The sequence below is a fragment of the Ranitomeya variabilis genome, chromosome 7 (assembly GCF_051348905.1).
Source record: "Ranitomeya variabilis isolate aRanVar5 chromosome 7, aRanVar5.hap1, whole genome shotgun sequence".
Lineage (NCBI taxonomy): Eukaryota > Metazoa > Chordata > Amphibia > Anura > Dendrobatidae > Ranitomeya > Ranitomeya variabilis.
In genome coordinates, this window is record NC_135238.1 from 22,616,122 (window position 1) to 22,629,969 (window position 13,848).

Genomic DNA, 13,848 nt, shown 5'->3' on the forward strand with positions numbered 1-13,848 from the left:
TCCAAACAGCGGCAGGACAGTCAGTCTAAGGCGGGCTGTCTAACTTTAATCACCTATGCAGTCTTGGGGGGCAACTTGTGGAGAGGGGCGACTCTAGGGTCCCGGAAGAGCTCCGAGCCTACCCGTCAAACGGCTGCCGTCCCAACCAGAACACCAGGGAGGGACGGAGGATTAGCAGAACATCATCTAATCGAGTTGTGAGGGAACTTAAGAAACAGACACAACAGTTGTGGGGTACTTTCCGTAAGCACAGCAGGGAAGGACCACAACACTTAGCGCTAGAAGGAAGGCACAGATTTCCACCTGCTAAGAGAACTCTGGAGGTGCCATTGGACCGGCCGGACTTGCGCAGCCTGGTTATCCGGATTCCGGACTGAGGACCCAGAGACCTTCAGTAAAGAGGTAAAGAGACTGCAACCTGGTGTCCTCGTTATTTACTGCACCGCATCACCACAGCCTCATCACTACCACCTTCTACATCTTACCTATCACTGTACGCCCCTCGGCAGGGTCACGGACTGGGCCTAGCCACCGTGACAACCCCAGAGCAGAGACTCAGAGGCCCGGTACCGGGTACCCCTCGGCCCTGCGGCAGTGGGGGCGCTACAACTTGGCGTCACGAACAGGATCTACTTAAGCCTGAAGAATCAGGTCATGTGTGCCTTGGAACTGTGATTTGTTGGGCTTGGACTGAACTTTATTGCAAGGACTGTGCTGCGCCATTTACCGCCAAAATCCGCCGCCATTATAGCGCTGAGGAGAGTGCAGGAGAGAAGAGGGGCGTGGAGTAGGCGTAGACCAGCCGAAGAGCGCGAATAACAATGGCCGCCCAGTCTAAATATTTCTGTGTCCTGAGGACGTGTCCGTCAACAGCCGAGGTCCGCCTCCTGATCCTGTTTGGAGGGTGGAGACCATGGAGACAGGGCCGCCCACGAAAGAGACCGCGGGAAGAGGACACTGGAGAAGGAGAAAAGATGGCGACACCAGGAACACCGCGTGGGACTGACCCGATCCAGCCTGAGGCTGCACCGCCCGACACAGCCCCAGATGCGCCAACGTTGCGGGGACTGACCCTCACGGAGCTGCCGATGGGCCGATCCCCCTTGCCAATGTCTGAGGAGTGTGTCGCTGCAGCCGAGGCCCGCCAGATAGCACGCCGCTTGGAGGCTGATGCCCGCGTGCTCGCTCGGCTGGGCCAGCCCACGAAGGTCCGTTTGACTCCGGTGTCCCCTGCTCCTTCCAACCCGGCTGCGGCTGAAAGTGCGCTGCAGACACCAGGCCTGAAGATTGTGCCAGAAGCCGAACACCTGCGGCGCTTGGTGGCTGCATGGCGAAACCGACCACAATCGGCAACCCAGGTTGATCTGACCACCGTCGCGGAGGTCCCATCGTCCCACTGGGGTGTAGTGGTCTCCTTCAACCCCCGACATGGAAGAGGGGTTATACAGGAGATCGGGGAGCCGCTACAAGTCCACGTGGATCGAGAGGAGGTCGAGCCCTGCGGAGGAAGGTTTGCTCGCGACCTGGAGCCCGGTGATGCCGTAACTTACACCAGATGGAGGAGGGCAACAGGCGACGCTGGCTGGATGGCGCGGGGTGTCCAGCGGTGCGTCGCACTTCAGGCCGCCGCTACAACGTCTGAAGATGAGCCTCCCGCCGAAAAAACAACGGAGCCTGACCTTGCGGAGCAGCGGGAAACCCGGACCCACCATGTACCTTGGGGGCGTGCCGGATCCTCAGGGAAAAGAGCATCGCGGCGAGGGATCCTGTCGTTGCTGGGACCAGAACCGCTCCCTGGATCGGCAGCACGACCCGTTGGTCTGGTGAGGCCCGGAAGGAAACCACCTCCTCAACCGAAGAACAAGTAAGCATAACTGCTTTATTAATATGTACATAGTTTCTTAACTGTCGTTCGTTTCCTGATTTTTCTGCTGAACCCGTCCAGGGTTAACTCTTAAGGGGATCCTTCTGTTGACCCGGGATCCCTATTGTTTTGTTTTTGGTTGTTTTTCCAAAGTTTTTGCACAAGATTTTAGTTGAAAAGAACTGCTGAAATCATGAACAGTGCATGATACGAACTTTTTGTACATAGTTTGCACCTTATTAAAGGTGCTCCCTACTGGTTTTACTTAAAGAAGGACTCTTTGTGAAGATACCACACTGGAACCTTTGCTGAGTATGGACTGGTAGCTTGAGAAGATATGCTACCTCATAGAGACTTGTTCCCCTCTTAAAGGGGATGTTCATTTGGTGCACGTAAATGGTGATATTGCTTTAAGACAGGTAGCAATAATGTTTTGACGAAAGAAAGTGATGATGATGTTTACATGAGTAAGTTATATGTATTTAACTAGTTAATTGTGAAGAAATGCTGATGATGCTCTCTGAAAAGAAAAAGTGAAAGATAGCAGAAGGATGCAGTGGGCCCGTGGGGGTAGACGTGGTGTCCAGCATGCATGTTAGTGAGAAAGATAATGAGAAGGCTTAATGTTCAATAAAAGAAACTGTTTTAGATAATGTTGATAGATAGTGGGATAGAAGGTGAACCCTGACTCCTCCTAGGAGCCATATAGAAATGGCTCAGCGCTCTTAAACTGAAAGTAATGTTATGTTCTATACTGTGTATAGTAGTTGAAAAGGCAGTAGGCCCGGGCTGAACGGGGCGGTCCTGCATAGAAGGGAGAGGCAGTAGGTCTGGTGCCGTTAGGACAGGCGGTCCTGCAGATTGTAAGAAGGAGAATGGAAAAGTTAAATTACCTTATAATGTGATTATAAGAAGGTCTTTAGTTGATACAGAGTGTATGTCCTTAAAGGCAATGTTAAATTATTGTTCAACAATTTTGCACTTAGTAGAATACCCGGTTGGGTAAGAAAAGTTATTTATAGCATGTTGCTATGATATTTAGCCATGTTTGTAACGTTCAAGTGTCCTCACCTCCCATAAAGGGAAGATTTGTTCAAATATGCTTATTGTTATTGCACTCAACAAAACTGTATGTCTTTTTGCTAACTGGTATTGTTGTTTTCTTCTCAGTCCCGGAGTACTGTGTTTAACCAGGGGGGAGTGCAGCGCCCCAGAGTCCTGGTCGTTGCAGTACCGTGGCTCCGCCACTATGGGGAGCTATGGTGCGTCTGATGGCACTGAAGGAGTTCATCGGATCAGGTATCACAGACACCAATACATTTCACAGTCGGGCCCCCGGGGGGAGCTAAGGGTTCTATTCACTAGGCCACTCCCCACCATAGTGGGTAAACTGGGGGTCAGGCAGGAAGTTAGATCAGAAAGCTGACTGGGTTGGAACCAGGCAACACCTTGTGGCAGAGGGTGTTGTGGGGGAAGATACAGTAGGGTCTCTGTCAGGGGTGGGATCCTGACAGAGGCTTGGCAACTTGAACGAACGTAACGGGACCGTGCCTGCTCCGGGTAGCGGCGGTGCCCAAGGAAGGATTAGAGGCGAGATAGATTGTGCTGAGTGAGAAACGAGATCACGCAAAAGGAGAAATACCAGTAGGAGTCGTGCTGTAAGACCGAAGCAACATCCTATTGAGGCGCACTACCGGTGGCCGGAACGCCGAGGGAGTATTATAACATTCAGCTTCAAGCAATACTCCAAACAGCGGCAGGACAGTCAGTCTAAGGCGGGCTGTCTAACTTTAATCACCTATGCAGTCTTGGGGGGCAAATTGTGGAGAGGGGCGACTCTAGGGTCCCGGAAGAGCTCCGAGCCTACCCGTCAAACGGGTGCCGTCCCAACCAGAACACCAGGGAGGGACGGAGGATTAGCAGAACATCATCTAATTGAGTTGTGAGGGAACTTAAGAAACAGACACAACAGTTGTGGGGACTTTCTGTAAGCACAGCAGGGAAGGACCACAACACTTAGCGCTAGAAGGAAGGCACAGATTTCCACCTGCTAAGAGAACTCTGGAGGTGCCATTGGACCGGCCGGACTTGCGCAGCCTGGTGATCCGGATTCCGGACTGAGGACCCAGAGACCTTCAGTAAAGAGGTAAAGAGACTGCAACCTGGTGTCCTCGTTATTTACTGCACCGCATCACCACAGCCTCATCACTACCACCTTCTACATCTTACCTATCACTGTACGCCCCTCGGCAGGGTCACGGACTGGGCCTAGCCACCGTGACAACCCCAAAGCAGAGACTCAGAGGCCCGGTACCGGGTACCCCTCGGCCCTGCGGCAGTGGGGGCGCTACATATATTTATGTGTCCGGCTTATTCACTGCTGGTGAATATTTATGTGTCCGGATTATTCAACTGCTGGTGTATATTTATGTGTCCGGCTTATTCACTGCTGGTGTATATTTATGTGTCCGGCTTATTCACTGCTGGTGTATATTTATGTGTCCGGCTTAGTCACTGCTGGTGTATATTTATGTGTCCGGCTTATTCACTGCTGGTGTATATTTATGTGTCCGGCTTATTCACTGCTGGTGTATATTTATGTGTCCGGCTTATTCACTCCTGGTGTATATTTATGTGTCCGGCTTAGTCACTGCTGGTGTATATTTATGTGTCCGGCTTAGCCACTGCTGGTGTATATTTATGTGCCCGGCTTAGTCACTGCTGGTGTATATTTATGTGTCCGGCTTAGTCACTGCTGGTGTATTATTTATGTGCCCGGCTTATTCACTGCTGGTGTATATTTATGTGTCCGGCTTATTCACTGCTGGTGTATATTTTTGTGTCCGGCTTAGTCACTACTGGTGTATATTTATGTGTCCGGCTTAGTCACTGCTGGTGTATATTTATGTGTCCGGCTTATTCACTGCTGGTGTATATTTATGTGTCCGGCTTATTCACTGCTGGTGTATATTTATGTGTCCGGCTTAGTCACTGCTGGTGTATATTTATGTGTCCGGCTTATTCACTGCTGGTGTATATTTATGTGTCCGGCTTATTCACTGCTGGTGTATATTTATGTGTCCGGCTTATTCACTCCTGGTGTATATTTATGTGTCCGGCTTAGTCACTGCTGGTGTATATTTATGTGTCCGGCTTAGCCACTGCTGGTGTATATTTATGTGCCCGGCTTAGTCACTGCTGGTGTATATTTATGTGTCCGGCTTAGTCACTGCTGGTGTATTATTTATGTGCCCGGCTTATTCACTGCTGGTGTATATTTTTGTGTCCGGCTTATTCACTGCTGGTGTATATTTATGTGTCCTGCTTATTCACTGCTGGTGTATATTTATGTGTCCGGCTTATTCACTGCTGGTGTATATTTATGTGTCCGGCTTATTCACTGCTGGTGTATATTTATGTGTCCGGCTTATTCACTGCTGGTGTATATTTTTGTGTCCGGCTTAGTCACTACTGGTGTATATTTATGTGTTGTGAAATTGGATTCTGGGCTCCCCCGGTGGCCACTTGTGGAATTGTACTTGTGTGCATCATCCCCTCTGTTCACCTGCTCCTATCAGGATGTGGGAGTCGCTATATAACCTTGCTCCTCTGTCAGTTTCATGCCGGTCAACAATGTAATCAGAAGCCTTTCTGTGCATGTTCCTGCTACTAGTCAACTCCCAGCTAAGTTGGACTTTTGTCCTTGTGTTTTTGCATTTTGTTCCTGTTCACAGCTGCTGTTTCGTTACTGTGTCTGGAAAGCTCTTGTGAGCGGAAATTGCCACTCTGGTGTTATGAGTTAATGCTAGAGTCTTAAAGTAATTTCTGGATGGTGTTTTGATAGGGTTTTCTGCTGACCATGAAAGTGCCCTTTCTGTCTTCTTGCTATCTAGTAAGCGGACCTCGATTTTTGCTAAACCTATTTTCATACTACGTTTGTCATTTCATCTAAAATCACCGCCAATATATGTGGGGGCCTCTGTCTGCCTTTTGGGAAAATTTCTCTAGAGGTGAGCCAGGACTGTCTTTTCCTCTGCTAGGATTAGGTAGTTCTCCGGCTGGCGCTGGGCATCTAGGGATAAAAAAACGTAGGCATGCTACCCGGCCACTTCTAGTTGTGCGGCAGGTTTAGTTCATGGTCAGTATAGTTTCCATCTTCCAAGAGCTAGTTCTCATATATGCTGGGCTATGTTCTCTCGCCATTGAGAATCATGACAGTTTGACCGGCCCAAAAAAAAGGGTTAAATTACTGGCTGAGAAAGGAGAGAAAAAAGAAGTCTGCTACAATTTTTTTTTTTTTTTTTTTTTCCTCTAGTTCTGAGTGTGCTCTTAATTGAATCACTTGCTAGTCTGCCTATACTTCAGCCTTCCTCTCTTTCTCTCCTTCTTATCCTTGAATGGCTCTGTGTTCACCTGTTTCAAATGGATCTTCAGAGTGTAGCTACAGGTTTGAATAATCTCGCCACAAAGGTACAAAATTTGCAAGATTTTGTTGTTCATGCACCTATGTCTGAGCCTAGAATTCCTTTGCCTGAATTCTTCTCGGGGAATAGATCTCACTTTCAAAATTTTAAAAATAATTGCAAATTGTTTTTGTCCCTGAAGTCTCGCTCTGCCGGAGACCCTGCACAGCAGGTCAGGATTGTAATTTCCTTGCTCCGGGGCGACCCTCAAGACTGGGCTTTTGCATTGGCACCAGGGGATCCTGCGTTGCTCAATGTGGATGCGTTTTTTCTGGCCTTGGGGTTGCTTTATGAGGAACCTCATTTAGAGCTTCAGGCGGAAAAGGCCTTGATGTCCTTGTCTCAGGGGCAAGATGAAGCTGAAATATACTGCCAAAAATTCCGCAAATGGTCTGTGCTTACTCAGTGGAATGAGTGCGCCCTGGCGGCGATTTTCAGAGAAGGTCTCTCTGATGCCATTAAGGATGTTATGGTGGGGTTCCCTGTGCCTGCGAGTCTGAATGAGTCCATGACGATGGCTATTCAGATCGATAGGCGTCTGCGGGAGCGCAAACCTGTGCACCATTTGGCGGTGTCTACTGAGAAAACGCCAGAAAATATGCAATGTGATAGAATTCTGTCCAGAAGCGAGCGGCAGAATTTTAGACGAAAAAATGGGTTGTGCTTCTATTGTGGTGATTCAACTCATGTTATATCAGCATGCTTTAAGCGTACTAAGAAGCCTGACAAGTCTGTTTCAATTAGCACTTTACAGTCTAAGTTTATTCTATCTGTGACCCTGATTTGTTCTTTGTCATCTATTACCGCGGACGCCTATGTCGACTCTGGCGCTGCTTTGAGTCTTATGGATTGGTCCTTTGCCAAACGCTGTGGGTATGATTTGGAGCCATTGGAGGCTCCGATACCTCTGAAAGGGATTGACTCCACCCCATTGGCTAGTAATAAACCACAATACTGGACACAAGTGACTATGCGAATTAATCCGGATCACCAGGAGGTTATTCGCTTTCTGGTGCTGTATAATCTACATGATGTTTTGGTGCTGGGATTGCCATGGCTGCAATCTCATAACCCAGTCCTCGACTGGAGAGCTATGTCTGTGTTAAGCTGGGGATGTAAAGGAACTCATGGGGACGTACCTTTGGTTTCCATTTCATCATCTATTCCCTCTGAGATTCCTGAATTCTTGTCTGACTTTCGTGACGTTTTTGAAGAACCCAAGGTTGGTTCACTACCTCCGCACCGGGAGTGCGATTGTGCCATAGACTTGATCCCGGGTAGTAAATACCCTAAGGGTCGTTTATTTAATCTGTCTGTGCCTGAACACGCGGCTATGCGAGAATATATAAAGGAGTCCTTGGAAAAGGGACATATTCGTCCTTCGTCATCTCCCTTAGGAGCCGGTTTTTTCTTTGTGTCTAAGAAAGACGGCTCTTTGAGGCCGTGTATTGATTATCGACTTTTGAATAAAATCACGGTTAAATATCAATATCCGTTACCACTGCTTACTGATTTGTTTGCTCGTATAAAGGGGGCCAAGTGGTTCTCTAAGATTGATCTCCGTGGGGCATATAATTTGGTGCGAATCAAGCAGGGGGATGAGTGGAAAACCGCATTTAATACGCCCGAGGGCCATTTTGAGTATTTGGTGATGCCTTTTGGTCTTTCAAATGCCCCTTCAGTCTTCCAGTCCTTTATGCATGACATTTTCCGCGATTATTTGGATAAATTTATGATTGTGTATCTGGATGATATTCTGATTTTTTCGGATGACTGGGACTCTCATGTCCAGCAGGTCAGGAGGGTTTTTCAGGTTTTGCGGTCTAATTCCTTGTGTGTGAAGGGTTCTAAGTGTGTTTTTGGGGTTCAAAAGATTTCCTTCTTGGGATACATTTTTTCCCCCTCTTCCATCGAGATGGATCCTGTCAAGGTTCAGGCTATTGGTGATTGGACGCAACCCTCTTCTCTTAAGAGTCTTCAGAAATTTTTGGGCTTTGCTAACTTTTATCGTCGATTTATTGCTGGTTTTTCTGATGTTGTAAAACCATTGACTGATTTGACTAAGAAGGGTGCTGATGTTGCTGATTGGTCCCCTGATGCTGTGGAGGCCTTTCGGGAGCTCAAGCGCCGCTTTTCTTCCGCCCCAGTGTTGCGTCAGCCTGATGTTGCTCTTCCTTTTCAGGTTGAGGTCGACGCTTCTGAAATCGGAGCTGGGGTGGTGTTGTCGCAGAGAAGTTCCGACTGCTCCGTGATGAGACCTTGTGCTTTTTTTTCCCGTAAATTTTCGCCCGCCGAGCGGAATTATGATATTGGGAATCGGGAGCTTTTGGCCATGAAGTGGGCTTTTGAGGAGTGGCGTCACTGGCTTGAGGGGGCCAGACATCAGGTGGTGGTATTGACTGACCACAAAAATTTAATTTACCTTGAGTCTGCCAGGCGCCTGAATCCTAGACAGGCGCGCTGGTCGTTGTTTTTCTCTCGGTTTAATTTTGTGGTGTCTTACCTACCGGGTTCTAAGAATGTTAAGGCGGATGCCCTTTCTAGGAGTTTTGAGCCTGACTCCCCTGGTAATTCTGAGCCCACAGGTATCCTTAAAGATGGAGTGATATTGTCTGCCGTTTCTCCAGACCTGCGGCGGGCCTTGCAGGAGTTTCAGGCGGATAGACCTGATCGTTGCCCACCTGGTAGACTGTTTGTTCCTGATGATTGGATCAGTAGAGTCATCTCTGAGGTTCATTCTTCTGCGTTGGCAGGTCATCCTGGAATCTTTGGTACCAGGGATTTGGTGGCAAGGTCCTTCTGGTGGCCTTCCCTGTCACGAGATGTGCGAGGCTTTGTGCAGTCTTGTGACGTTTGTGCTCGGGCCAAGCCTTGTTGTTCTCGGGCTAGTGGATTGTTGTTACCCTTGCCTATCCCGAAGAGGCCTTGGACGCACATCTCGATGGATTTTATTTCGGATCTGCCTGTTTCTCATAAGATGTCTGTCATCTGGGTGGTGTGTGACCGTTTCTCTAAGATGGTCCATCTGGTTCCCTTGCCTAAGTTGCCTTCTTCTTCCGAGTTGGTTCCTCTGTTTTTTCAAAATGTTGTTCGTTTGCATGGTATTCCGGAGAATATCGTTTCTGACAGAGGGACCCAATTCGTGTCTAGATTTTGGCGGGCATTCTGTGCTAGGATGGGCATAGATTTGTCTTTTTCGTCTGCTTTCCATCCTCAGACTAATGGCCAGACCGAGCGGACTAATCAGACCTTGGAGACATATTTGAGGTGTTTTGTGTCTGCGGATCAGGATGATTGGGTTGCTTTTTTGCCTTTGGCGGAGTTCGCCCTCAATAATCGGGCCAGCTCTGCCACCTTGGTGTCCCCGTTTTTCTGTAATTCGGGGTTTCATCCTCGATTTTCCTCCGGTCAAGTGGAATCTTCGGATTGTCCTGGAGTGGATGCTGTGGTGGAGAGGTTGCATCAGATTTGGGGGCAGGTGGTGGACAATTTGAAGTTGTCCCAGGAGAAGACTCAGCTTTTTGCCAACCGCCGTCGTCGTGTTGGTCCTCGGCTTTGTGTTGGGGACTTGGTGTGGTTGTCTTCTCGTTTTGTCCCTATGAGGGTTTCTTCTCCTAAGTTTAAGCCTCGGTTCATCGGCCCGTACAAGATATTGGAGATTCTTAACCCTGTGTTCTTCCGTTTGGACCTCCCTGCATCCTTTTCGATTCATAATGTTTTTCATCGGTCATTGTTGCGCAGGTATGAGGTACCGGCTGTGCCTTCCGTTGAGCCTCCTGCTCCGGTGTTGGTTGAGGGTGAGTTGGAGTACGTTGTGGAAAAGATCTTGGACTCTCGTGTTTCCAGACGGAAACTCCAGTATCTGGTCAAATGGAAGGGATACGGTCAGGAGGATAATTCTTGGGTCACTGCCTCTGATGTTCATGCCTCCGATCTTGTCCGTGCCTTTCATAGGGCTCATCCTGATCGCCCTGGTGGTTCTGGTGAGGGTTCGGTGCCCCCTCCTTGAGGGGGGGGTACTGTTGTGAAATTGGATTCTGGGCTCCCCCGGTGGCCACTTGTGGAATTGTACTTGTGTGCATCATCCCCTCTGTTCACCTGCTCCTATCAGGATGTGGGAGTCGCTATATAACCTTGCTCCTCTGTCAGTTTCATGCCGGTCAACAATGTAATCAGAAGCCTTTCTGTGCATGTTCCTGCTACTAGTCAACTCCCAGCTAAGTTGGACTTTTGTCCTTGTGTTTTTGCATTTTGTTCCTGTTCACAGCTGCTGTTTCGTTACTGTGTCTGGAAAGCTCTTGTGAGCGGAAATTGCCACTCTGGTGTTATGAGTTAATGCTAGAGTCTTAAAGTAATTTCTGGATGGTGTTTTGATAGGGTTTTCTGCTGACCATGAAAGTGCCCTTTCTGTCTTCTTGCTATCTAGTAAGCGGACCTCGATTTTTGCTAAACCTATTTTCATACTACGTTTGTCATTTCATCTAAAATCACCGCCAATATATGTGGGGGCCTCTGTCTGCCTTTTGGGAAAATTTCTCTAGAGGTGAGCCAGGACTGTCTTTTCCTCTGCTAGGATTAGGTAGTTCTCCGGCTGGCGCTGGGCATCTAGGGATAAAAAAACGTAGGCATGCTACCCGGCCACTTCTAGTTGTGCGGCAGGTTTAGTTCATGGTCAGTATAGTTTCCATCTTCCAAGAGCTAGTTCTCATATATGCTGGGCTATGTTCTCTCGCCATTGAGAATCATGACATTTATGTGTCTGGTTTATTCACTGCTGGTGTGTATGCACACATATAACCCACAGAAATGTCCAAATTGAGCTTCAGAAATACAATTATAGATTTTATTAAATTACAATGGTGGAAGGTCCCACAGGCCTCTGGCAATTTGACAGGACAGGGCCCCAAAATTTCCGTTGGAGGAAGAAAATTACAATTTTACACTTGTATAAGAGGATCCTTTAGGTAGGGCATAGTACAATGGAAAAGAGGTGTTGCTGAAATGTCCCATAATTTTTAGGTGGAATTTCACTTATATGTTACAGGCAAAGCAGCTCTAGAGACTGATGACGCGGCCACCCTTCTACCAACACGTAATACCGCACTATAATACACTTACCACATCATAGTGCCCATGTTGAGCCGCCTGGTGCAGTGGGATCTGGCCTTCATCTGACTGGATATTCACCGCAGATCCGGACTTGAGAAGCAGCTTCATAGGTTCTTTTTTTCCCTGCCATGCTGCGTAATGGAGCGGTCGCATCCCTGTATGAAAAACCAATCTTGATCAGCGCCATATTCCCTCAGTACATAACACTCACGGTGTCCTCGCCGGTGACTCTCACCTTTGTTATCTTTGATGTCCACCGCGGCCTGTGCTTCCAGGAGCAGAGAGATTAGCTCCGTGTTCCCTATGAGGGCGGCATGGTGCAGAGCGGAGAACCTACAAGACACAACGTGCGCACAATTATACCCAGTGCCCCAACCCAAAGCCTCCCCGGCTGTGCTCATCCCAATAACAAACCCCTGGACGCATCTTTTCCCATCTATGGATTTTCGATGACTTGTTGGACTCCCTCATTGTACGGGTTATTAACGGGAATTCTTTCTTGGCGCATATCATAAGAGCGACCTGCTCAGCTACTGACCTGTAATAAAATCTATTACAAGCAGCTTGTGATTTGTAAACATTTTCACGTTGTTTGTTTTTGGCCTCTTATTTAAATCACTTGTGTTTTTATACTTTTTTTTTATACACACATGCGATTTTTTTTTGTTTCTTTTTATACAAACCTATTTATGCCTTTTCTCTACACGCATCTTTTTCTGTTTTTAATACACAGACATTTTTATGTATTTTTTTGCGATCTTATTATTCTTCGGGGGATTCTAAATGTGTTTTTTTGTGTATCTATTATACACACTTTTTTTGTGTTTTTATGCTATGCTACGCCTATTATCATGCTATTTATACACACCTGTTTTTTATGTTTTTTTTCATACACTACTACTTTTTGTGTTTTTTTTGTAGACACCCATTTTGATATGCTTTTTAGAAGCATCTTCATGTTTTTTATGCACACTTTTTTAGTGCTTTTTTATACACACGTGTTTGTGTGTTTTTTGTATGCACATCTATTTTTTTTCTTTTTTATAGACCCCTATTTGCTTTTTTTATACACATTTATTTTTTATGTTTGTTTTTCTATACCCACCTATTTTTTGTGTTTTTTTTTTAAATACCTATTTTTTTATACACATCTGTTTATATTTTTTAGGCATCTATGTTTTTAATACACACATGCATTTTTGTTTTTCTTACACAAACCTATTTTTTGGTGTGTTCTTTTTTTTTTTTTTAAACAAAGTGATTTTTTTATACACGCCTATTTTTATGGGGAGGAGGGGTAATGCATACCCATCGTGCTATTTTATACATATCTGTTTTTGTTTTTTTTCATACACGTCTATTTTCTATGTCTTTTATTGACACCTTCTATTATAAGCTTTTTGAGATTTTAATATACACATGCATCTTCATGGGTTTTCTATGCACACCTATATTTTTGGTGCATTTTTATACACACACCTATTTTTTATTTTATTTTATTTTATTTTTTTTACACACACCTATGTTTTTTAGTTTTTTTTTTTCATACATACGGTACCTATTTTTTTGTGGGGTTTCATATAGACATCTACGTAATTTTTAATGCACCCGTTTTTTGTTTTGTATTTTTTTTTATACATGGATGCTCTTTGTGTTTTTAATATACATATGCATTTTCGTTTTTCTTATACACACCTATTTTTTAGTGGTTTTTATACAAATTTTACAGACTTTTTTTATACACGTATGCTTTTTGTGTTTTTAATGTACATGTGCATTTTTATGTTTTTTTTTACACATATGAAAGTTCTTTAAAAAAACAACAACCTAACATTGCTGCTATCTGCACGCGGTTATCGATAGCTGCAGGGGCTCTCTAGTGCCGCTCATTATTATTATTATTATTATTATTATTATTTATTTATATAGCACCATTAATTCCATGGTGCTGTACATGAGAAGGGGTAACATCAAAATACAAATATCACTTACAGTAAACAAAACTAACAATGACAGACTGATACAGAGGGGCGAGGACCCTGCCCTTGCGGGCTTACATTCTACAGGATTATGGGGAAGGAGACAGTAGGTCGAGGGTTGCAGTAGCTCCAATGGTGTTGAGGTGGCCGTGTGGTCTTTACAGGCTGTAAGCTTCTTTGAAGAGGTGGGTTTTCAGGTTCCGTTTGAAGGATCCAAATGTGGTAGATAACCGGATGTGTTGGGGCACTGAATTCCAGAGGATGGGGGATATTCGGGAGAAGTCTTGGAGGCAATTGGATGAGGAACGAATAAGTGTGGAGGAGAGAGGGAGGTCTTGGGAGGACCGGAGATTACATGAGGGAAGATATTGAGAGATTAGTGTGGAAATATACGGAGGAGAAAGATTATGGATGGCTTTGTAGGTCAGTGTTA

General features: G+C 46.1%; 1 protein-coding gene across 4 annotated transcripts in view; it reads right to left on the reverse strand.

Moving 5' to 3' along the window:
- The window catches only part of CASKIN1 (CASK interacting protein 1), a 178,682-nt gene that overhangs the window by 34,121 nt on the left and 130,713 nt on the right, over positions 1–13,848 (reverse strand). For all 4 annotated transcript variants that reach the window (XM_077274484.1, XM_077274488.1, XM_077274487.1 and 1 more), the window contains exons 3-4: positions 11,672–11,769; positions 11,446–11,591 (exon numbers count right to left, since the gene is read on the reverse strand). In XM_077274484.1, coding sequence (XP_077130599.1) covers positions 11,446–11,591; positions 11,672–11,769 — 244 coding nt within the window. The remainder of the gene's footprint in view (positions 1–11,445; positions 11,592–11,671; positions 11,770–13,848) is intronic.